The sequence below is a fragment of the Miniopterus schreibersii genome (assembly GCF_964146895.1).
Source record: "Miniopterus schreibersii genome assembly, chromosome: 9".
Classification (NCBI taxonomy): domain Eukaryota; kingdom Metazoa; phylum Chordata; class Mammalia; order Chiroptera; family Miniopteridae; genus Miniopterus; species Miniopterus schreibersii.
The window spans coordinates 936,327-959,222 of record NC_138118.1 but is presented as its reverse complement, the minus strand read 5'-3'; the positions used below and the strand labels follow the sequence as shown (position 1 = coordinate 959,222).

Below are 22,896 nucleotides of genomic sequence, written 5' to 3'. Positions count from 1 at the left end.
AACACTACGTCCAGTATCTGGACACATTCCTGCATTGCTTCTGCACAAACAAGATACAGTGTAAAAAAAAAAAGAGTAAGATTCCCTTCATGCGAAACTTGCCCATGTAAACAGCCAGCCCTCCCCATCTTGGCCACCCCTCCTTTGAGATATGCGGGCATGATGACCTTTCCTGTCACACGTACCTACACACAGCTCTTACATACAGTCCCACATGACAGCTCATTTCTAAGCACCGCGGGGAATGGCTTCTTCGTTCTAAGCACATCCGGGTCCTTCTCCGGGCAACTAAGCAGAGCAGCCAGGCACACCCTGTCCACTGTCTCTAACTTCCTCTTCAGTCCTCTCCAGTCCTTCTCCTCAGACCATCACCAGAATACCCAATCGTGATGAAATCCTAAGCTAAGGGGTCGTGCAAGTGCTTGCACACGGCGCTAGGCGGGGCCGCAATGTGCTCAGGGAGGGTGTTCAGAAGACACAACACGCTCTGCATCTGCACCATTCCCCAGGCCCCTCTTCAAACAAGCAAAAGAACTAAAGCATAACATGGAAAAGTAAATCGCTAAGAGCACGGGGGGGGGGTCATACGTGTCCATGAGCCCTGTCCAAGAATGTCGCATTCTGGTGGTGTAGCCCGAGTCCAGGATGGAACAGTGTCTTGAGGAGGGTCCCTCACAGCATGGCCATCACACATCCACCACGTCAGCCATGCTTCTGTCTGGGATTACAAAGCGATAATTATGAGGTTAAATGTTCAAACGAAAGCCTGCAGGAAAATACTCTGTGTAGCTAACAAGAAACACCCATTTCTGCCCTGGCCTGTGTGGCTCAGTGGTTAAAACATCAGCCCCCCTGCACCAAAGGGTTTCAGGTTCAATTCCCAGGTGACTGGGTTGAGGGTTTAATCCCCAGCCCTAGTTGGGGCACATGTGGGAGACAACCAATGGATGTGTCTCTCTCACACTGATGTTTCTCTCTCTCTCCTCCCTCCCTTCTACTCTCTCTTAAAAAAACAATGGAAAAAATGTCCCCTGATGAAAATTAACAAAAAGAAAGAAAGAGAGAAAGAGAAAGAAAGGGAGGGAGGGAGCACCCATCATTTCTTTTGGATAGAAAACATGCAGGTAGTAAAAATGTCGTGAAATCTTAAATATGTGGATGGAGGAAATAAATAGGAATTTATTAATGGGAACTTTTCTTAGAACTTTAAGAAAAATACCTTAAGATGTATATAAAGAGTAGCAGGCACTGTACTAAGCAGTTCGCATACGAGGTTTCCCTCTCACCGCAGTCATAAGGTGATACTAGTACACCTATTATCATTCGAATTCCTCCTGTTACAGGGAACAGAAAAACAGACCCAAACTGGCTAAAGAAAGAAGGGAATTTTTTCACTCAGGTAAGGGAAAAGACTAAGAGTAGGGTTGCCTTCAGGGCCGATACTACATCACCAGGGCTTGGACTCCGTCCCAGTACCTACCGTTTTGCTGCGTAATCTGCCCTCTGAGGGTCATGGGACGGTCCTCAACAGCTCCAGGCTCTCACCTTGTGATGACCAGATAGCCAGCACCACTGTACTGTCACGTCGCTTCTTGTTTGGACATTCAGGATGAAGAATTAAAGGAATTTTCCAGGAGCTCCATCTAATCGGCCTATCTAGGTCAGATGCCCATCCCAACCAAGTCCTTGCGGCCAGGGCTCTGTGATTTTCTGACTACCTTAGGCCAGTCCTGTGTTTCATCCCAGGACTGGAGAATCCCTGGGGCTATCTGACTCATGATGGGGTTACATCCTGACGAACCCATCGTTAAGCTGAAAATGCCTTCGGTGGAAAGTGAATTTTAACCCTACACTGTAGAGCGCGGGTGCGCACCCTCCGGTGGGGTGGCTGACGGGGGCTGTGACTTAGGGACGCTGTCCAGCACCACAGAGGGTATCTCACTGCCTATCCCCGGCCCGGCGAAAGTTAAAAATCCGAAATCAGCAGTGTGGTTTCTACCAAGTGCGTCCGTAGCCGCGCCGCCGCGCCGCCCCGCCGGAAGGGCGCGTCGGGGCGTCCGCATGTGCGCGCACGGAAGGCGCCGTAACTGACCGACTCCAGGGCGGGAGGCCCGGGGAGGCCGGAGACAGCTGCGCGGGGAAGTGGCTCCCCAGGCGGGCGTGGCTGTTGGTGGGCATCGCCCATGCACCCAGAGGTCGCTGGCTCACCCCCCCACCCCCGCCAGGGCACATGCACGGTTTGGGCCTCGACTCCCAGGAGGGGGTGTGCAGGAGGCAGCCCATCCATGTTTCTCTCTTTCTCTCTCCCGTCCTCTTTCTGAAATCAATAAAAACGTATTTGGAAAAAAATAAAATAAACGGCTGAAATTCTGTCATATGTGCTGAAAACTGCAGATCCAAGGAGCTAGTGAACTCCCGGCACAAGGCTGTCTCAGGGAGCGTGGCGGGACCCGCAGGGATGGGGACCCCACCCCATAGGAAGGCCGCAGACCCTCAGGCGCATGCGCGCTGGACTGTGCCTGGCGGGGCTGGCGGGCATGCGCGGTGGGGCCGTGTGCAATCGGAGGGGGGGCACCGCGGAACCCGGGCCGCATCCGGAACTCGTCACCGTGTGCAAGGAACCACTGGGACGTGGAGCATGCGCACTGGGGTGCGACAGCGGAGGCGGCGGTTGCTAGGCAACGGCAAGCGGTCACGGAGGTCGGGGCGCAGGCCGAGCTGGGTGCTAGGACGACTGGGGTCGGTTACCTACCTGCACGATACCCCGAGTTAGAGAGGAGCGGCGGGGAGGGGTTGTCCCCAGCGTGGTTAGGGGCGGGGCGGGCTGGCCCCTGTCCCCACGCCCCCGCCCCCTCGGACGCCGCCTGGCGGGCAGGCGGTCTGTCGCCAGGACAGCCTCGGGTGAACATGCCTCGGTGGGGCCTAAAAACATCGACATCTGAAGTCGGTGACTTCTGAAACCTAATGCTGCCCATTACTTAAAAGGGAGCCGAGTCCAAAGGCACAGCCAAGTTTTTGCAGAGAATTTTAACGATTTAATCTTACATCTGTCCATGGCTTCTGGCCACCCCAGGTGTAATCTCACCAAAAATGGGCAAACAGATTCCAAGTTATGAGACAGAAGACAGTGTGTCCAATTGTACTTTTAAAACTGTATGTTTATATCTCTTGTGTGCATGTTTTTAATGAGCATGTTAATAGCTTAAGGTCACTTAGACAAATTGGTAACTAATTACTTTGGCACCGCAATAGTATTTTTTGTTACCAAGCCCCACCTCTTGGTAATACCAGAGTTTACAAAGAAAGAATATTCCTATTAATTTTAGCTCTTAATATTGGACAAGGCTTAAGTTTCTGAAAGGGCCACTTCCAGACTCTTCCCGCAGCCTTGAAGGGGAGTGGAGCAATAACCACCATTTAAAGTATCCTCCGTGTGAAGTCCCGTGGAAAATACAAAGACTGTCTCATTTAATCCTAACAATAACCCTGCAAGGTGTGTGTATTATTATACCCGTTTTAAGGTGAACAAACTGAAACTCAGACATGCAAAGTAAACTGCCCAGCAAACAGGTAGAGCAAGACTGGGTCCCAAGAGTGTCCCCGCATTGTGTGTGTTTGGTGGACACACTGACGCGAGCCAGCATTCCCCGTCCATCCAGGGCACTCGCTGCTCCCTCTCCCGGTGCTGAGCTCCTGAGTGACTGCCCTTGGTGTGCTGCGGCAAAGCGTGTTCACAGTTCATTTCCCTGTCCTTCGGATCCCAGTGTGAGTGTTCTCTCTGAGGACGTGTTTCACTTACAGTCCCTGGTCTTTTGGCCTGAGGTTTTGCACTTGTGTGTAACATCGTTCTGCTGTGCAATGGGGTGTTCTTGTGCTTATGTGCAGTCTAACCCTTTCTGTTGATCATGTTTCTACAGTAAAAGAATGAAAAGAATGCAATATGATGACATAATTTGAGAGAGCCACAGAAGAGACAACGCTTCCTGACTTAGCATGCTAAAACATAAGGTACACGATTCTTTTCAGAAACATACACGTGGTTTTAGTCACCAATATGTAGTACTTCAGCTGTGTAAGAGTATAAAAATAGTTGACAAGTCTTGCTTGAATGAGGAACTGTCAGCTACGAATTCACAGCAAGCGCCTCTCAGCTGCATGGCAATTTTATCCATTACAAGTTTTCACCAAAAAAGCATACACTAAAATGCAAGGCTCTCTTTAGTATAACCGGAGTGAGATTCGCCTGCAGCCTGATTTAATTAGAGTGAAACAGAATGTGTTCAGGCATGCACATCCTTTATAGGTCATAATGAACTTATTCGCATTGTAATTAAGGCCTGACTGACTAAATGAAAAGATATTACTATGTCATCACCATAAATGAGGAGACTGGGCTTTGCTCCCACTCAGCTAACAATGGGTCAAGCATTCTTTACTGGTACACTTGGTCTCGAAGTCTTTCTAGGTGGAGCATGAAAGCCTCACTTTTCTTCTAAATGACACGTTACATAATGTTGTGTCTATATGGCTTTTTTCCTACTTTTCAGGGCCATTCATCTAAACACGATAACTTAGCAGTCACTGCAGTTGCTCTACAAGATCACATTTTACATGACCTTCAACTGCAAGGTCTTTCAGTAGCCCATAGCTGCAAGACAAAGCTGCCGACGAGAGAGAACACATCCAAGTCTCTAAAAAGAAATGTGAAAGCTGTGATAGATACAGGACTTCAAAAGACCACCCAAGGCCCCAAAGAGGAAGATCCAGAAAAAGAGTATGTTCTTGATCCAAAGCCGCCACCGTTAACTTTAGGTGAGTGGACCTCGCCATTCATGTTTTGGCTTATTCGATCTAAAGAACTAGGTTGAGGTTAATATCACTGTCTCTGGTACAGAAGTAATCTATGATCTTATAGAAAGATATGTATGCGCTGAAGATTAAAGATGATGATGGGGACAACTTAAGCAAGTAAATATAGTAACGATCAGCACAATCAGCAAAAACAGTGGAGTAAAATGAGTGTCAGCTCATCTGTGCTCATGTAAACAAATAATTACTTAACTGGTGGACAGAGAAAGCTCTTGCAGTAGAATGACAGCTAATGAACCAGCAGTGGGGACAGAACAGGAACGTCACCATTTGGCAACAGAACAGCGACAACACCCATCGGCAGGGAGATCACACTGAGACACTGTCACTCGGAGGTACCTCCCCACACTCACGTATGCACTGCAAGGGCACCACCATAGCTTTACAGGGGTAACATGGGGCAGACAGCACTTTACCAAGTGATTAAAGCAACAGTCCCCGATAGTGACACAAACCCACATCAAGTGCCTCCCAACCCCACACTCTGGAAAGGCACAGCGTCCCTCCTGTGGTATTCTCACCAAAGTGCACACCTGAGTTTAATCCTGGGGAACATCACACAAACCCCAATTGAATGACGTTCCACACAACACCTGGACAGCACTCTTCCAGAAAAACAAATAAATACTGAGGAACTGCCCCAGGTTGTAGGCGACGATGAGTTCATGACAAGAGAGTGCAGCATAGAATCTGGGTCAGAAAAAGGGCCCCGAGGGAGACAAGAATGAAATCCAACAAGGAGCAGGACAGCATTAGCAACATTAATTGCCCCGTGTGACCACTGCACAAGGTTTATGTAAAACGTTACCATTTGGGGAAGTTGGACCAAAGACACATGAAGACTGTTTTTACCTTTTGCAAGTCTGAAATTATTTTAAACTGGAAGTTAGAAATAGAAGATTTTAAAATGCCACATTTTACAAGATACAAGGTGTCCCCCCCAAAAAATGTATACACACTTAACAGCTGATGGCTCAATTGATGTTTCTTTTCAGACTTAACCCACTGGAATAATCATTCAAAGTGTGTATACATTTTGGGGGACACCCGTAGTTGCGTCCAGGGCACTGTCCCAGTGTGAGTACAGAGGGCACAGCGTGGGGGGAACCAGCTGCCGCAACAATGCCCAGCGCACACCTGCCTGTTTTACTCTGAACCACAAACAGCACTGGCTGTGTTCCAGAGAAGGACACAGCTCAGTGTCGTTAAAATCATGTGAGCGCCACACAGTAAACTCCATTTTAACCCACAGTCCTCATTGTTTTAACTTTAGCGCAGAGGCTGGGCCTGTTTGAACCTCCCCCACTGCCACTGTCATCAGATGAGTGGGAGAAAGTGAAGCAGAGGTCTGTCGCACAGGGGGACTCCATGCAGCCCTGCCCCATATGCAAGGAGGAATTCCAGCTTCGCCCCCAGGTGTGTAGCCAGAGGATGAGATGAGCAGCACAGGGCCCGTCGGGGGAGACACTGAGCTGGGGCTTAACATCCATGTTCTCCCACATGCACTTTAATGTGCGGCATTAGGAATGAAAAAACGTCCAGGCTCCTTTTTTCCAGTTTCCTCCTCCTGTGGACCTCGGGTACTTACATCTGCTCCCTCCACTAAGGTACACGTGTGAGGAAGAGCTAAGCCCTGTACGCAAGCAGTTATGTGCACTTACTGGGTATCATTTCTCAAGTACAAAGTGTGTACACAGAAAGCTCCATCCACTGGCCGTGAAAGCTGAGCAGTCCAGACACCAACGGGGAGAGGCGGAGAAGTGTTAGTGACCGGATGGAGGAAGGGTGAAAGCAAGAAGGAATTTTAAAGCTGTTTTGTGAAATATAAAAGAAAAACTAGGATTAAATCTCTGTAAATCATTTGTGGAAGACTCTAAGTAAACTCCATCTTTAGTCGTGAAACTTGGTCATACTATAGATTACGCATGCTCTGTCATAGGTTTTTTTTCTGCACAGACTGCCTGATTAACTGTCATCTGCAAGTCAGGGACACTTCTTTCTAGGGTTTTCTTCTTTCTGGGCTAATGGCCACCCAACAATTTCTCACATGGTAGCATCAAGCCTCCCACAGAGCAGGCACTCGTACGTTTGCTGGGAAAATACAGCAAATAGAGTTAAAAGCAGGCTTCATTTACCCCCTTGGCACATAAACTCTCAAACCTACTTTGTTAAATAGTTTTACTATTTACTGTTTTACTGTTAAATAGTTCACAATAAAACTCTTGGTCTTTACTAATTTGAATTCACCACTTGTTTTAAACATACTATATTCCAGTTCTTTATCGGGACCTAACCTTACATCTGTGAAACTTAGATATTTCAAAAAGATTTCAGCCCTTAAACCACAGGATTACCATCTGGGATAATTTAGCATTTTAGTGTACAAGAGAGTTAATGAAGCCAAAAAGGTTTCTGGCCCTGGCAACCTCTTTTGTTTTTGTTTTTTGTTGTTTTTTTCCAGTTTTTTTAAATCATTTTTATTTTTCAATTACAGTTGACACACATTACATTCGTTTCACGTGTACACCCCAGTGATTAAAATTATATACTAAGTGATCACCCCGATAAATCTCCCACCCCCCTGGCACCATCCATAGTTATTAGAATATCACTGACACTCTCCCCTGTGCTGGACTTTACATCCCGTGACTGTTCCATAACCGCCGATCTGTTGCCCTCAATCCCTCCACCTTTGCACCCAGCCCCCAACCCCCACCCCTCTGGCAACTGTAAAATGTTCTCTGTATCTATGGGCCTGTTTCTGTTCAGCTTGCTAGTTTTTTTTAGATTCAATTGTTGATAGATGTACTTATTACTATTTTATTGTTCGTATTTTTTATCTTTTCTTCCTCCTCCTCCAAGACCCTTCAGCATTTCCTGTAGTGCTAGTCTGGTGTGATGAACTCCTTTAGCTTTTTCTCTCTGAGAAGCTCTTTATGTGACCCTTGATTCTAAATGATAGCTGTGCTGGGTAGAGCAATCTTGGTTGTAGGTCCTTGCTTTTCATCACTTTCAGTATTTCCTGCCACTCGCTTCTGGCCTGCAAGGTTTCTGTTGAGAAGTCAGCTGACAGTCTTATGGGAGCTCCCTTGTAGGTCACTAACTGCTTTCTTTCTTTTTCTTTTTATTGAATTTACTGGAGTAACACTGGTTAACAAGATTATACAGGTTTCAGGTGCACAATTCCACACTATATCATCTGTACACTGTATTCACTGTATTGTGTGTTCACCACCCGAAGTCAAGTCTCTGTCCATCACCATTTATCCCAAGACCCTGCTCCATCTCCCCCACCCCCCAAGCAATCAACACACTGTCGTCCATGTCCATGAGTTTTTGTTTTTCTTCTTTTTGGTTCAATCCCTCCATTCCAGCCACCCAACACCACCCTGCCCAGCACCAACACCTGTCAGCCAGCTCTCTATCTACAAGTCTGTCTCTATTTTGATGGTTAGTTCATTAGATTCTACATAAGACTGAAATCATGTGGTATTTGTCTTTTTCTGACTGGTTTATTTCACTTAGCATAAGACTCTCCAGGTCCATCCATGCTGTCACACAGAGTTAGATTTCCTCCTTTTTTATGGCCAAGTAATAGTCCATTGTGTAAATATACCACAGCTTTTTTTATCCACTCATCTACTGCCTGGCACTTGGGCTGCTTCCAAATCTTGGCAATTGTAAATAATGCAGCAGTGAACATGGGGGGGCATATATTTTTTGAATTAGTGTTTCTGGTGTCTTCAGATAAATTCCCATAAGTGGAATCACTGGGTCATAAGGCAGTTCTGTTTTTAATTCTTTGAGGTAACTCCATACTGCTTTCCACATTGGCTGCACCACCAGTCACCATTGCCACCAACAGTACACAAAGGTTCCCTTTTCTCCTCATTAACGCTTGTTGATTTTATAAAAATATATATATATATATATATATATATATATATATCTTTATTGATTTAAGAGAAAGGAAGGGAGAGGAGGAGAGAGAGATAGAAACATCAATGATGAGTCATCGATCAGCTGCCTCCTGCACACCTGGGGATCGAGCTTGCAACCGGGGCATGTGCCCTGACAGGGAATCGAACCACCATCTCTTGGATCCTAGGTCGATGCTCAACTGCTGAGCCACACCCAGCCAGGCACTTGTTGATTTGTTGATGGAGCCGTTCTGACAGGTGTGAGGTGATATCTCATTGTGGTTTTAATTTGCATCTCTCTCATAAGTGATGTTGAGCATCTTTTCATGTCTGTTGGCCATCTGTGTGTCCTCTTTGGAGAAGAGTCTGTTCAGGTCTATTGCCCATTTTTTAATTGGATTTTTTGTGTTTTGGTGTTGAGTTTTATAAGTTCTTTGTAAATTTTGGATAGTAACTCTTTATCAGATGTATCAGTGAGTATGTTCTCCCATTCAGTGGGTTCCCCTTTCAATTTGTTGATGCTTTCCTTTGCTGTTGTTTCCCGTAGCCAAAGAGATATGTCGGAAAAAATACTGATATGAGAAATGTCCAAGATTTTACTGTGTTTTCTTCTATCATTTTTATGGTTTCAAGTCTAACATTTAAGTCTTTAAACCATGTTGATTTTATTCTATGTGGTGTAAGAAGGTGGTCTAGTTTCATTTTTCTGCATATATCTGTCCCATTTTCCCAACACCATTTATTGAATAGATTATCTTTACCCTGTTGTATGTTCTTGCCTCTGTAGGCAGTAAACAGCCTGTTCTATCATAAAGGGAAGGGTTAGCACATATCATGCCACCATTTCTTCCATTCTATTTATAAATTTCTCACTAAATTCTATCTTTTTGTTTGGTTATACATGTAGACACTTGTGTTCATTTTGCATTTCTCACTATTGTTCTCGTATTTAAGTTTTCCTTAGCTGTAAGCAACAGTTGGCATTTGCTGCCATTTAAAGATTTCAGAGGGCTTTGGTTAATCTCAGGTGTCTCTGAGGCAGGCATTACCCGTTTAACACGTGAGGAGCAAACAATTCAAATGACCTACAGGAGGACAACTCAGGAAGTGTGCTCTGGTCCAGCTGGAATCTAACCCTAATTTCTAGGACATTTTCATGTATTTTCCACCACCTAATCATTTATTTTATCTCAGAGAATGTTTGCCAAGAACACATATCTACAGACATTTAAAAGTATATTTTAAATATACAGAATTATAATGCGATTCAATACAGATCAAATATGTGTTGCTAAAACACTATGAAAAGACTATTCTATTAAAAATTAGTATTAAATACACAAAAAATTGCTATTCAATTAAATAGTAATAATTTAAAAGGACCCATATTGCTGGGTCTTTCCAATTCAGGCGTTTGTTGGCAGCGAGTTTCAAGGGAAGGGCTTGGTTCTGAGTTGTGTGTATGTCCAGTGTTTCCTCCGCTCTTTCATTCAAGGAAGGCAGGGGGGTGGTGACTTTAAAAACTGGAAAATTTTCCCAAGGTCAGGCGGCCTGGGTATCTGAGATCATCCCAAGTGCTGGAGAAACACCTTTGCCACCAAGAAGCCCCATGGCTGAAGCGCGCCCCCTGCCGAGCATGGCCTTTGGGTCATCCTGGCCTCACCTCTCCTTGCTGTCCCTTCCAGAAAAACCAACTACCTTTCTCTTTATTAGTCTAAGCTTCTGTCTGTCACAACCCAGAATGTCACTCTTTGTGGGAATTTGACCCACAGAAAGGGAAATTTTCTTGTGACCACACTTTCCCTGCATTTAAAAAACAGAAAATGACTCGTATGTAGCTAGGACTTATTGCTATTTGAGTGTCAGAATTCTCTCTCAATAAAGCCGATACATTAAAAAATTTAAGAGTCTAGTGTAGTTGTACACAGCCCTGAAACAGGCATTTGCTTACCTCTCTCAGCTCCTCTCCTCTCCCTCTCCCTTCCAGGATCTACCCAGGAAATGCATTCACTTCATAATTGTTTCAATTTTAAATATACATCTTTTTAATGGCTTAATAGCGAACTGCATGTGTGTTTGATGTAGCTTAGCTTTTCTTGTTGAGATTATATACCTGTGCTCTGCTAAACTTAGACACTAAATATGATGAATATCAAGCTTATTAATTTGCTTTTTTAATTTTTCAAAGAAACAACAAGCTTACCTTTCAAGCATTCAGAATTTTTTTAATTAACACATTTATGCTGCTGCTTTTACACTAATTGAAACTTCAAACATTTTTTTTTGTCTCCCCATGAACAGGTGCTACTCTCATGTTCCCACGTGTTCCACAGGGTAAGCCTCTCCTCTCTTCACGTGGGCAACGTGTCACCCATGGCTTCACGAGATGAGGCCTTATCCTGCTCACTGAGTCTCCTCAGGGGCCCATTTGTTTTACCCACAATCACCATTTATAGCTATAAATATGACTTTGGGCTACAGTACAGTTCCTCCTGTTTAGAAAGTCGTGAATTTTATGTGACAAAAGCCACAGACGTTTACATGGCAGATGTGATGTCCATCAGCTTAAATGGCAGCTGGCGCCCTGTGACTCACTGCAGGGTCACCCTGCCCACGGCCCCCTCTACCTTCACGAGACTGGTTTCCAGAGGTTTTTGATGCATGTGCATGTGTATTCTTGTAAAAGGTCATTTGGAACAAGTTACACGAGGAAGGTGTTAACATCTGATGAAACCTCTTCATGATCTAAATTGGACTGAGTCTCATAATTATGAGAGAAAAGAACACTATAATTACATTAGGAGTGAAAACGTTGTTTATGAGTAACTGCTCGTGAGGTTTCAAGTGAAATGTCTCTCCCCAGGCATGCCTCCAGGCCTTTGAGAAGTTCACGAGCAAGAAAACCTGTCCCCTCTGCAGGAAGAGCCAGTACCAAACCCGAGTGATTCACGACGCAGCTCGGCTGTTCAAAACAGAGTGCGCCACACGGTGAGAAGGGCCCGCCACCCTGGACACCCACAATCGGCAGGAGGGCACTTAGAGGTCCAGCCCCATAGCTTGTTACAAGTTGGAGGCTTTCCCTCCCCCCTTGGCCCCCAACCCTGGGCCCTACACAGGACAGCCACCTGACCGTCCTTCTCTAACACTGTGTCCTAGGGTCCAAGCCTGCTGGAGGGGACACGTGGTTAGAAAGTGGTACCGAGACCTGAGGAGGACCCTGCCGCCCACAGATGCCAAGTTGAGGAGAAAATTCTTTGAAGAAAAGGTAGGTGCCTTTCTCCAGAAATTTCAGTTTCTACCCTTTCCTTTAGCTACTTTTTACCTTTATACTTTTTTGGGGGGGGGGAGGGGGAGCTTGTTTTAACGGTGTTCCATCACTGTGCCCCAGACAAAAATGACAGACAAGGTGGAGTGGAGGGAGCCATGAAGCCTGGGTTGCAATCCCAGTTCAGCCCTCGTCGGCTTTGTGGCTTCAGGCTAGTAACAGCTGCCCGCTGCTTCAGTTTCCTCATCTGTTACATGAAGGAATGACCTTCCACCTTGCAGAGCTGTTCTAAGAATTAATGTTTGCAAAGGCCTAGGCACTTGGAAGTGTGTAGTTACAAATGCTCCTATGTTGTTCAAGCTTGTCTTTATCACAGTACTGTAAGAGAGGCAGCTGCTCGGACAGGATACTAGTTCAGACCCTCAGGTGGAGCCTCGTGGTCACTTCCTGGATCAGTTTATGGGTTTTAGATCCATCTGCACTTCCTTGCTGTTTCCCCAGCCCTCCATGTGGAGTAATGAGTGACAGGAATTCCTCCTTCCTGTGCAGAAGGACCCTCTGTCCCCTCACTATCCTGTCCTGAGCGTGGAGCCTAAGTGCCCACCTTGTGCTTAGGTGAGAGGTGATGTTCACACACAGGCCTTGGTTACCTCAGATGCTGGGTCGGACCTTCTCAGGCCAAGGAGCTGATCCCAGCGCCCTCACACTGTCCTTTACAGTAGTGTGTCCCAGAGCTGCACAAGAATCCTGCAGGAATCCTTGGCTGTCACTTTACCGCAGTACACAATAGGGTCCTCCCAGTCCCTTTCCTGGTCACTCAGGTAGCTGTCCCAGCAATGCAGGTACCAGAATGTGCAAAAGAAAACCAGAATCATGGCTTGCTGTGATGTCACTATGCCTCAGATTTGCCCTCAGCAGTAGGACAACATGCAATGCAGTACGTGAGCAAATTACCTAAAATACTGTTTATCTTGATGACAAAGCCGTTGAGCCAGGGAGTGGAGAGAGGAGCTTCTCTGGCAAGGGTGTCTGAGCACTGGCTGAGATGCCACAGTGCCATCCCTGTCCCAGCATTGGGAGGGGTCCCCCTGTGGGTGGGGGGAGGCTGGCTTTGCAGGAGGGATCTTATCCCTGGGAGAGAGGTAAACAGCAGAGGGAGCCTAGAGGCCATGGACAGAGGAGCTGCAGGTGCACATTTTCTACATTTCTGAGAAACACTTATATGTCCAAGTCAGTCATGCCCCTTATTTAGGGAAAGGGACAGAGTCCTAGGGAAAGACGTCCCGCTCTTTCTCAAACATCCCTGTTCTGCAGGAGGACAGCAAACCAGCTAAACTCCTGGTGAGCGGCTGGATAAAAACAGCGCGTGCCACCCTCACTCTTCCTGGACCGTGAGCCTTTCCTCTTTACCTGCTCAGAAAGCAGTGCGCTTACCTCCGCTCTGCATCTCAGCCCCATTTAGTTTATTATCTACTTTTAAAAAGTCCTTGTCCCTTGACCACCATGACGTTTCAGCTCAACCTGCAGTCCTCACACTCACTCACTGCAGGTAACCTGGTTTTCTGGCCAGTTGTCTTCTCAGCAACGTCTTTCCTCCTCCACCAGAGACTGGCCATCTCATGCTGCCCTCACTCAGGTCACGCCCGCTCTTCATCCTTCCGACTCCTCTCCAGGCTTTGCTCCACTCTTGCCCCGAGTTACTCTTAGGACTTCCAGAGTGCGATAGCATTGGCTCTCCAGTCAGAGATGATTCACTGTTTTCTATTACAAAATTTCAATTACAGATTTGACAGTCATTTTACCTTATGTGTATAAATTTTTTTTCATCTGCACATATTGTCTTACAACTTTTAAAAATACAGGCTACACTTTGCTTCCACATAAAGAAGAGTCATGAGACTCAACTGATTGTATAACTACACACACACACACACACACACACACACACGCTGTAATTTAGATCTTTCTTCTCCAAAAGTATTATTTAGTGAGGTCAGTTTGTTGCACATTTTGTAGGTATTTTATAATTGCCTCTGCATTCTGTGTATGTTTTGCTTTCTATTCCTAATGAACTCTAGGTTCCCCGCCACCTCTGCTCGTTGCCTCAGTCTTCTCTGCAGTAAGTTAAATTACTGTCAGCTACCAGGTGGAAGACTATTAGGAATAGGGTACTCCCCCTGTCTCAAAGTACTGCCCACAGATCACTTACAATTTACAAAGAGAAAGAGAAGCCTTTCCATTGGAAAGGTCTGGTAGACAGCTCCTAAACCCAATTAACACAATTACCAATAACTGGGCAAATTGACACCATGTGCCCCTAATGTGACAGAGGAGCGCGGACAAAACATCACCTGTGCACTTTTGTGCCAAAAACGCTTAACCCAAACCCAGTCATAGAAAACATGTAATCAGGTAAATCCAAAAGGAGGTCTGTTCTGCAGAAGAGCTGGCTGTGATTATAAAACATCAGCGCCATACAAATAAAAAAGGCTGGGAATATTCTAGAATAAAAAGCCTGGAACTACAAAACAGTTATAAAACAATACAACAGCATTAGCAAGTCCTACCTATCAATGATTACTCTTAATGTAAATAGACTGATCTATGCAACCAAAGGGTGTAAATGGATAAAAAAACAAGACCCAACCACATACAGCCTACAAGAGGCTCACTCTAGCTGTAGGGACACACAAGCTCCGAGTGAAAGGATGGAAAAGGCATTCCACGCAAGTGAAAGAGCAGTCTTGTGTACTTCCAGCTATACTTCTATCGGACAAAACAGACTTTAACTCAAATGCTGTAATGGGACAATGATCGTTATATAATGATAAAGGGGTCAATTCATCAAGAGTATATAACAGAAGTTAACTCAAAATGGATTAAAGACTTAAAGACCTGAAACTATAAAATTCCTTTTAGAAAATACAGAGAAAAGCCCCCTAACATTGGTCTTGGCAACGAATTTTTTGATAGAACATGAAAAAGAAAAAGAAAAAATAGAAGCGGCTAAGTCAAACCAAAAGGCTCCTGCAGAGCAAGGACACAGTCAACAAGGTGAAAAGGCAGCCTACTGATGGGAGAAAGCATTTGCAAATCATGTATCTGATAAGGGGTTAATATCCAAAAAATATACGGAACTCATACAAATCAACAGCAAAAAAACAAACATCTGATTGAAAAATGGGCAAAGAACCTGAACAGACATTTTTCCAAAGAGGACATACAGATGCCAACTAGCACATGAAAAGGTGCTCAGCATCATAGTCATCAGGGAAGTTCAAACCAAAACTACAACCCACCTATGAGGATGGCTGTCATCCAAAAACCTCCCACCTATGAGGATGGCTGTCATCCAAAAAACAAGAGAGAGCCAGTGCTGGCAAAGACAGGAAAGGACACCATGTGCTTCTGGTGGGAATGTAAACTGGTGAAGTCTCTGTGGAAACAGCATTATGTGCCTCAAAATTAAAAACAGCACCACCATATGACGCAGCAATTCCACTTCTGGGCATTTACCCTAAAGGACATGGAATCAGGATCTCAAGGCGATATCTGCACCTCGTGTTCATTGTCTCTTTCACAGAAGCCAAGATGTGGAAACAACTCAAGGGTCCATCCATAGATGAACGACAAAGAAGATGGGGCCTGGCCGGTGTGGCTCAGTGGTTGAGCATTGACCTAGGATCCAGGAGATCGTGGTTCAATTTCTGGTCAGGACACATGCCCAGGTTGCAGGCTCAATACCCAAGAGGGGGCGCACAGGAGGTAGCCGATTAATGACTCTCATCATTAATGTTTCTCTCTCTCTCCCTTTCCCTCCCTCTGAAATCAATAAAAACATTTTTAATAAAAATAATAAGATGGGGCAGGCAGGCATGATGGAAGATGGAATACTCCTCAGCCACGAGATAGCAAGCCTACCATTTGCAAAAACATGGATGGACCTTGAGTTTATTACACTAAGTAAAGTAAATCAGAGAAAGACCAATACTACACAGTAGCACTTATATGTGAAATCTGCAAGTCAAACCCACAGAACCAGAGAGGAGAATGGTGGCGCCCGTGGAATTGGGAGATGCTGGTCAGAGTGTACAAACTTCCATAGTTCTGCAGATCTAAGATAGAGCATGGTGACTGTAGTTAACAAAACATCTTATATGCTTGAAGGTGGCCAAGATAGGAAATCTTAAACGCTCTCACTGCAGAAAATTATGTGAGATGACGGAAGTACTAGCTAACCCTGCTGTGGCAATCATTTCACAATATGTAAGTGTATTGAACCATCATATTGCGTGCCTTAAATTTACCCAATGTTATATGTTAGTTAAAATCTAGAAACCACAGACTAACTATTTAAACTAAAACTATAACTCTTAGTCTGGGTTTCTCAATATTCATCCCCGTTTTCCAGAACTAGCACATGTACTGGAGTCCAGCTTCAGAAGAACCAGTGTTTGCAGGTTTCCTGTGAATACTCCCACTTAAAAACTAAATTCCACCACCAAAACAAACGATGGCTTTATTGTGGCTCCTGGGGTGGGAGGCTAGCTCTGTGACAGTCAGTGACATTCCTGCAGAGGCCTGCCTCTCAGCTCGGCCTCTGACACCTGTCTCTCCACAGGCCTTCACCTCGTCACCCTCCCCATAGCCTACATGTGCACAGAACCACTAGAGTTCTAATGTTTCAATTTCAGAACCTGGAAAGTTTACAAAGCAAACTGTGCAGTAACCACCAGTACCAGATACAGTGAATTCTTAGTCACCTGCGGAGCACCCAGTCTTTGATCTGAGGTGACGTGTGCACCCAGCAGCCACATTCCTAGGCTCTATCTCCATTTTGACCATTGATGAATGTTAAACTCATGCAAATTCACTTTATTTTAGTCTTAAAAATTGAAATTGCACATTACTAGAAGTCAGTCCTATGATACATCCCACAGTCAACGGTGGCAAACATCAGCTCCACGGCCCCCACCAGCCAATGAACCTGAGGTAGCGGCGGGTTCTCCTTCCTCTCCCAACACCCGTTCAGTGCTGTACCCAGTCTCCAGACTGGTGGAATTGGAACACCATACACCCTTAGAGTCAGCTCTATTTCAACACCAGAAAAGTAGGAGTAGTTGGCCACACACTGAAGGAGATTTCTTTACAGCAAAGACATTTAGCTGTATAAACATTTCACTCCACTGAAGTTAGTTTTTACGTCCTTGGCAAGTGGGTGAAAACATCTTTGCTGTACTTGGGAACCACTGGCTTATACCAACGATAAGTTACCTTCAGGAAAAACGAAGTCTAATCAATAGACAAGAAAGGCAGAGAAGGGCAAGACCAGGGTATTTTTAGGCACAATTATAAATTAGGAAGTTTTGTTTCCTTTAAAGTTCCAAGAGCTTGGGAAGATGGATATGTTTTTAACACTCTAGATTAGATTAGCTTGGCCATTCTATTTTTATAAGTCAATCTATCTTCCTGTGAAAGAACTGTGGCCTTGCATTTCCACTCCTGTGTTGCAGGGTTATTAATGAACTCTCTTCGGACTTTAGTTTTCAAGCACCTATTGGGTGTTACTTAGTAAAGTACAGAGGTCGTCTTCCTACAAACTCTCATGCTTTCACACACGAAGAATTCCTCTCCACAGACCAGCCTGGTCTCAAGATGTCCCTGCGCATTCCTAACAAGACTACACCGAGCAGAGTGCCAATGTGCTGCCCGTAGGTTCTTTCAGACAGACGGTGTCCTGGGGTAAGAACCAGCAGGTCAGATGCTGAGCTCTGGCCATGAGCAAGTGTCAGAACTGACCCTGAGTCAGCATGCTCCATCCAGAGGGCGCAGAGCTGTGAGGACAGCATGGCTGGCCTGCTGCACCCAGAGCTCAGATCAAAGCTGCCTGCAGAGGCCCCAAGCTGCAGCGCTGAGCCTGCCGCCAGCACCCAGAGGCCAAGCGATGCCCGGACCCCGCGGCCAAGGAGAACGCCTTTGATCCTTATCTGGACGCTCCTCGAGCAGGTGTCATATAGCTGAGGCAGGGCCTTTTATGGCCACAATTAAAACTTTTCAAATGCACTATATCATCTCCACCCAGGCTGAAAGTCCTGACCATTGTGTAAGAAGTTAGTGATTTGTCAGACACTGTGGTTGACTTTAGGGGCTGCCGCTCCCACACCCTCCCGCGTGAGATTTCTCCTACTTTTTTCACTTACATCTCACCAAACAGCATAATGGTCTGAAAGTTTGTTTAGTCCTTTGAGTTCCTTTATCACATAGAGATGGCAAACATTCTGTTGCTAACTTGAAGTGGCTCCAAGCAGCAAGACTGCGAGGATATTAAACCAGTAAAAGCTTATCAACTGATTCATTGATATGCTGTAAATTCCAGGCTTTTCATTTTGCTTTTGAGGGTGGCCCTGAGTCAACACATTAGTAAGCAATTTGCTGACATCAAGATGGATCACTCAGAGAGGCCTCCTGGCAGACAGAGTTCACCTGGGTAGTTTTGTGAGCACACTGTTTTAATGTTTAGCCGGTACGTTACTTGTAAATGACCAGTAATTGCTTTACATATCAATAACCTGAACTCTTAATTACTTATCAAGTATCTGAAATATGAGACTTAAAAGTTAAAATATATGAAGACAGTCACACCAGCTCACATTCTGAAATTTGCCTTAAATATACACTGAAGGATTTTCAGTACATTTAATAACAAGCTAATGCCAATGTCATGGTTATAAGCTAAACACTGATCTTTTACAGAATCTTGAAACTGGCAGTTAACTTCAAAAGCACTGCACACAGATGTTGTTTTTTAACCCTGAAAAGAAAACTGTCCAGCACCCGTCAGAATATGTGCACAGGGCCTGTGTGTCCTCATTTCTAACCTACTGCAAACTTAAAGTCAAATTTGTACTGAATGCTGAGGGCCTCGCCAAGATGAGTGAGGTACTTCCCCCATCTAAGGAGCTCACTCCAGCAGATAAGAAGTACACACCGGAGGACGGTAACAGCATCCAGCATGATGAGTGTCAGAGGGAGGGGCCAGAGCTGAGCGCGGGAGCTCACTGCCGGCCCGAGCGCCCGGGGAAGGCGGCTGCCCGCCTGAAGACCCACGAGGAATCACGTGGGAAAGCAACGAAGGGGCGGCCGGGAGAGGCCCACGAACTGTCAGCCTCCAGAGGGTGTGGAAGGGAAGCTGGGTCGAGCGAAAGGTGGGAGGGGTGCCAGTGAGGCGCGTCGGGGGCGCACCTGCCCGCCCCTCCCAGCTCCTGAACCGCCTGTCCGCTGCGCCGTCCTGCCCGGCGGGCCTGCGGCTGGGGGACAGGTGCGTGGGCGGCGCGTCCCAGGCTCGCGGGGCCGCCTGCGGTCCCCAGGCTGCGGACAGGCTGCATCAGGCTGTCCCGGGCCTTCTGCCCACTCGCCGCGCAAACACTGAAGTTAAAATTATTTGGCAGACACGGAATAAACTGCAACTCAATCGTCTTTCGCCACCATCACGCGTGAAGGGAATCGCTCTATCTCTCACTGACGAAACGTCCTATAGTTAAGGGTTAAATGGCAGTTTCAACTAAGGAAGCCGCTCATGCGTCGTTGGCGAGTCGACACTGACCCTCCGCGCAGGAGTGACAGGGCCCGGGCCAGACTCGCTCAGAGCGCTGCGCGCGGGCTGCGGCCTTGGCTTCAGGGCGCAGTAACCTAAGGGTGCGCCTCGAACAGAGCAAAAGGGCGGCTCCACCTTGAACGCAGCAAGGAGACCAACGGGGACAGGAAACGTCAACCGGCGGCAGAGCAGGGAGGAAGCCGCGCCCCTGGCGGGACGGCCGGGGGGCGCCGCAGGCTGGGCGGGATGCGCCCCGAAGCCGCAGCCGCCGCGCGTGACACCGGGCCGCAGGGGCCGCGCAGTCGGCAGCGCGCGACGCGGGGGCCGCGGCTTCTGTTTTGGGGGGCGCGGGGCTCGGGGCGCGGCCCCTGCGGCCGCCACGCGCTGTCAGGCCCAAACCCGCCGCCGGAGAAGCGGCCGCAGCTCAGGGGCGCGGGCGCCAGAGCGTCTTCCGTGGCCGCGCTCAGGCCGGAAGTCACTGTCAACAGCCAGGCCCCGCGGACGCCCGCGCGCCGGAAGCCCCAGAGCCGCTGGAGCGGGCGCGAAGCACTTCCAGCGGGACGGAGGCCCCGCCCTCTCCCCTCGTGCCGGGCCCTCTGCGCCCCCCCGCGCCCCCCGGGGCTGTTCGCGCTCGGCGGGACGCGCCGGAGCCCACGCGCGTTCCGGGGCAGGGGCCACCCCCGCGGACCCCGAGCACGTGCGCGCGGAGCGCCCAGCAGGCGCCCCTCCGGGAGTCGCTGAGGAGCCAGCGCGGGGCCTGCGGCGGGATGCGGGCCCGAGCCCAGGAGGCCCAGCCGCGCCCCGCAGCCCCGCAGCCCGGCGCTCGCACCGCGGCGGGTTTCCCACGAGCGTCAGGGTCGCGGCCACGCCCCGGGGCGTCGGCTCAGCCCGGCGGGGGGCACAGCCCGAGCCCGTCCTCACCCGCGCGGCGCGGGGGCCTCCCGACGCCTCAGCCGCGCCTCAGGCCACCCGAGCGCCCCCGCCGGCCCCCCAAGCCTCCCCCCGCCGGCGCACCCCGACTCCCACCTGCCTCGCTCCGTCCGTCCGCCGCGCCGTCCCGGGACACGGCCTGAGGCGCGACGCCCGCGAGGTGCCGGCCGCCGGCAGCCGGGCCCCACGTGACCGCACGTGCCGCACGTGCCGGACGTGCCCACGTGCCCCGGGCCCGCAGCCGGCGTCGTGCGTGGCCCTCACGACGCGCCGTAGAGCGAGGCGCCCGCGTGTCGTGCGGAGGCCGCTGGGGTTGCGGGCTCCACCGCAAACCCGTCTCTCTCGCAAGGCCGCTTTTCCGCAGCCCGCCGCACGCCCAGCGCGTCCAGGCCCCGCGGGGCGCCCCCGCCCGCGCCCTCGGCGGGTTTGACCTGCCCGCGGCCCGGCCGCGTCTGGAGGCGGAGGCCCCGCCCCGGCCGGAGGCCGCCCCGGCCCCGCGCGCTCGGGGCGCCGGCCTCGCGCGGCTGTGCCCCTCGCTTAGAACGGCGGCCAGGGCAGGCGGCAGGACGCGCTCCGCCAGGCCGCTGTTCCCTTCGGTGCGGTCCTGGCGGGCCCCAGGCCCACAGCCAGGTGGCCGTTTGGTCGCCTCCGGCACGAACGGCCCGGGCACGGAGTTAGCAGGTGCACGGCCCGCCCGTGTCCGGGGGGCCGGGGAGGGGTCGGCCTCCGCCAGGGCCCCGCCCGCTGCTGAGCCGCCCGCCGCCCTCAGTTCACAGCGATCAGCCGGCGCCTGCTGCGCTCCTACCGCACGGACGTCGACGAGCTCCTCGCGGAAATCGACCGCTGCCTGGCCGTGAACCGCGGCGTCCTGCAGCAGCTGGGCGGGCAGTGGGGCCGCCGGCTCACGGACGGTGACTGGCGGAGAATCCAGACCCAGGTAGGCTTGCCGTGGCGGCGGGAACGGCGCAGCCCCGGGCCCGCGGGGACCCTGGACCTTAGCCACGCGGCCCGGTGACTGAAACGCCCCTGTGACCCGAGGGGAACAGGCCGCCCTGGGTGTCGTCTTCCTCGCCGCTTCCTGCCGCCCCCCGCTCCCCTTGGGGTCTGTGGGGGCCACAGGGGACAGGGTGACTGGGAACCCAACAGGGGCAAGACGTACTTGAATGTCGTAAAAGTAGGAAAAATTACAAAGATATTTAGCAGCTACAGAGTCCATTTTCTGGGGAAAAAACACCACTATTGCTAATTAAAAAGAAATCTATGTTGTCAATATTCAGCATTTTATAAAGAATTTTTGCTTTTAAGTTTCTTACCGCAGGCAGGTAACTATCCCTTCATTCCCACAAGAGTAACAATGGATATATGATTAGTATACGTTTAGTGTTATTTTAACACAGGATGAAACGTCTCCCTTAAATCTGGACAAAACTGAGAGCCCACAGGACCAGCTCACGTCTCCTCCTGTGTTGCAGGCCCTGCACCGGGACACCTTCGAATGCTCCATCTGTCTCACGCCCCTGTCCGTGAGCAGCAACAGCCCCCCTGGGCCCTCAGGGACTGGGCCGGGTGGTGGCCAGCCTCCCCGCGAGACGGTGCTCCTGTCCTGCTCACACATGTTCCACCACGCGTGTCTCCTTGCCCTGGAGCAGTTCTCCTGGGGGGGCTGCTCTCCCTTCCATGCCTGTCCACTCTGCCGCTCCTGCTACCAGAAGAAAATTCTCGAAAGTTGAATTCACAGTCAGGAAAAAGTTACATCATTCTGGGGCAAAGTCTGCCTTAATTTTGGACAAATTGTGGGAGTTTGGGGTTAAGTACTACAGTGTAATTTGTTCTCGGGTGGAGAAACCCTTAGTAGTTGTACATAGGAAACCTGTTATTAAAGCTGACAACTCACCCAGTTTTAGTCATTAGTCTATAAAAAGCATTTCAAATTTATGGGTTTAATCAGTTGAAACAAGTGAGGGATGTAGCTTCTGAGGTCCTATAACTCACTGACGTGCTGTACATCTAGACCGGTGGAGACTGCTCAGCACAGTAAAACGCCCCTCCCTTTCCCGGCAGTCTGTGCGTTCACCTGGCCTATTTCCACGAAGTTCTGGTTGGCACCCTCGAGGCGTGGTCACTGCACGTGGCTGGTGTCTGACCAACAGGTGCCTTGAGGCCCCTCTGCCATCCTCACACCGCTTTGTACTGGCTGCCGTTATGTGATAAATCTCTCTGCACTTCAGCCCTTGAATTCGTGAAACTAAAGCACGCGGTGGTACTCGGCATCGGAAGATGGTCAGTCCCGTTTTCGTGACTTAGGGCCACCCACCCTG

General features: G+C 49.0%; 1 protein-coding gene across 1 annotated transcript; it reads left to right on the top strand.

Moving 5' to 3' along the window:
• The first annotated feature begins 2,565 nt into the window (after nucleotides 1–2,565).
• On the top strand, nucleotides 2,566–22,471 carry RNF32 (ring finger protein 32). The gene is made up of 9 exons (XM_081146828.1): nucleotides 2,566–2,739; nucleotides 3,918–4,008; nucleotides 4,548–4,812; nucleotides 6,143–6,285; nucleotides 11,091–11,123; nucleotides 11,653–11,777; nucleotides 11,946–12,054; nucleotides 21,348–21,515; nucleotides 22,051–22,471. Exons 2-9 carry the CDS (start codon nucleotides 3,994–3,996, stop codon nucleotides 22,306–22,308), a joined length of 1,116 nt encoding a protein of 371 aa, XP_081002954.1. The 5' UTR covers nucleotides 2,566–2,739; nucleotides 3,918–3,993; the 3' UTR covers nucleotides 22,309–22,471.
• The last annotated feature ends 425 nt before the right edge of the window (nucleotides 22,472–22,896 follow it).

What these genes read in the sequence shown, in the direction of transcription:
- RNF32 (XM_081146828.1), top strand. An exon ending in AATTCCAGCTTCGCCCCCAG is followed by an intron (nt 6,286 to 11,090) that starts GTGTGTAGCCAG and finishes CCCCATGAACAG; the next exon opens with GTGCTACTCTCATGTTCCCA. An exon ending in GTTCCCACGTGTTCCACAGG is followed by an intron (nt 11,124 to 11,652) that starts GTAAGCCTCTCC and finishes GTCTCTCCCCAG; the next exon opens with GCATGCCTCCAGGCCTTTGA.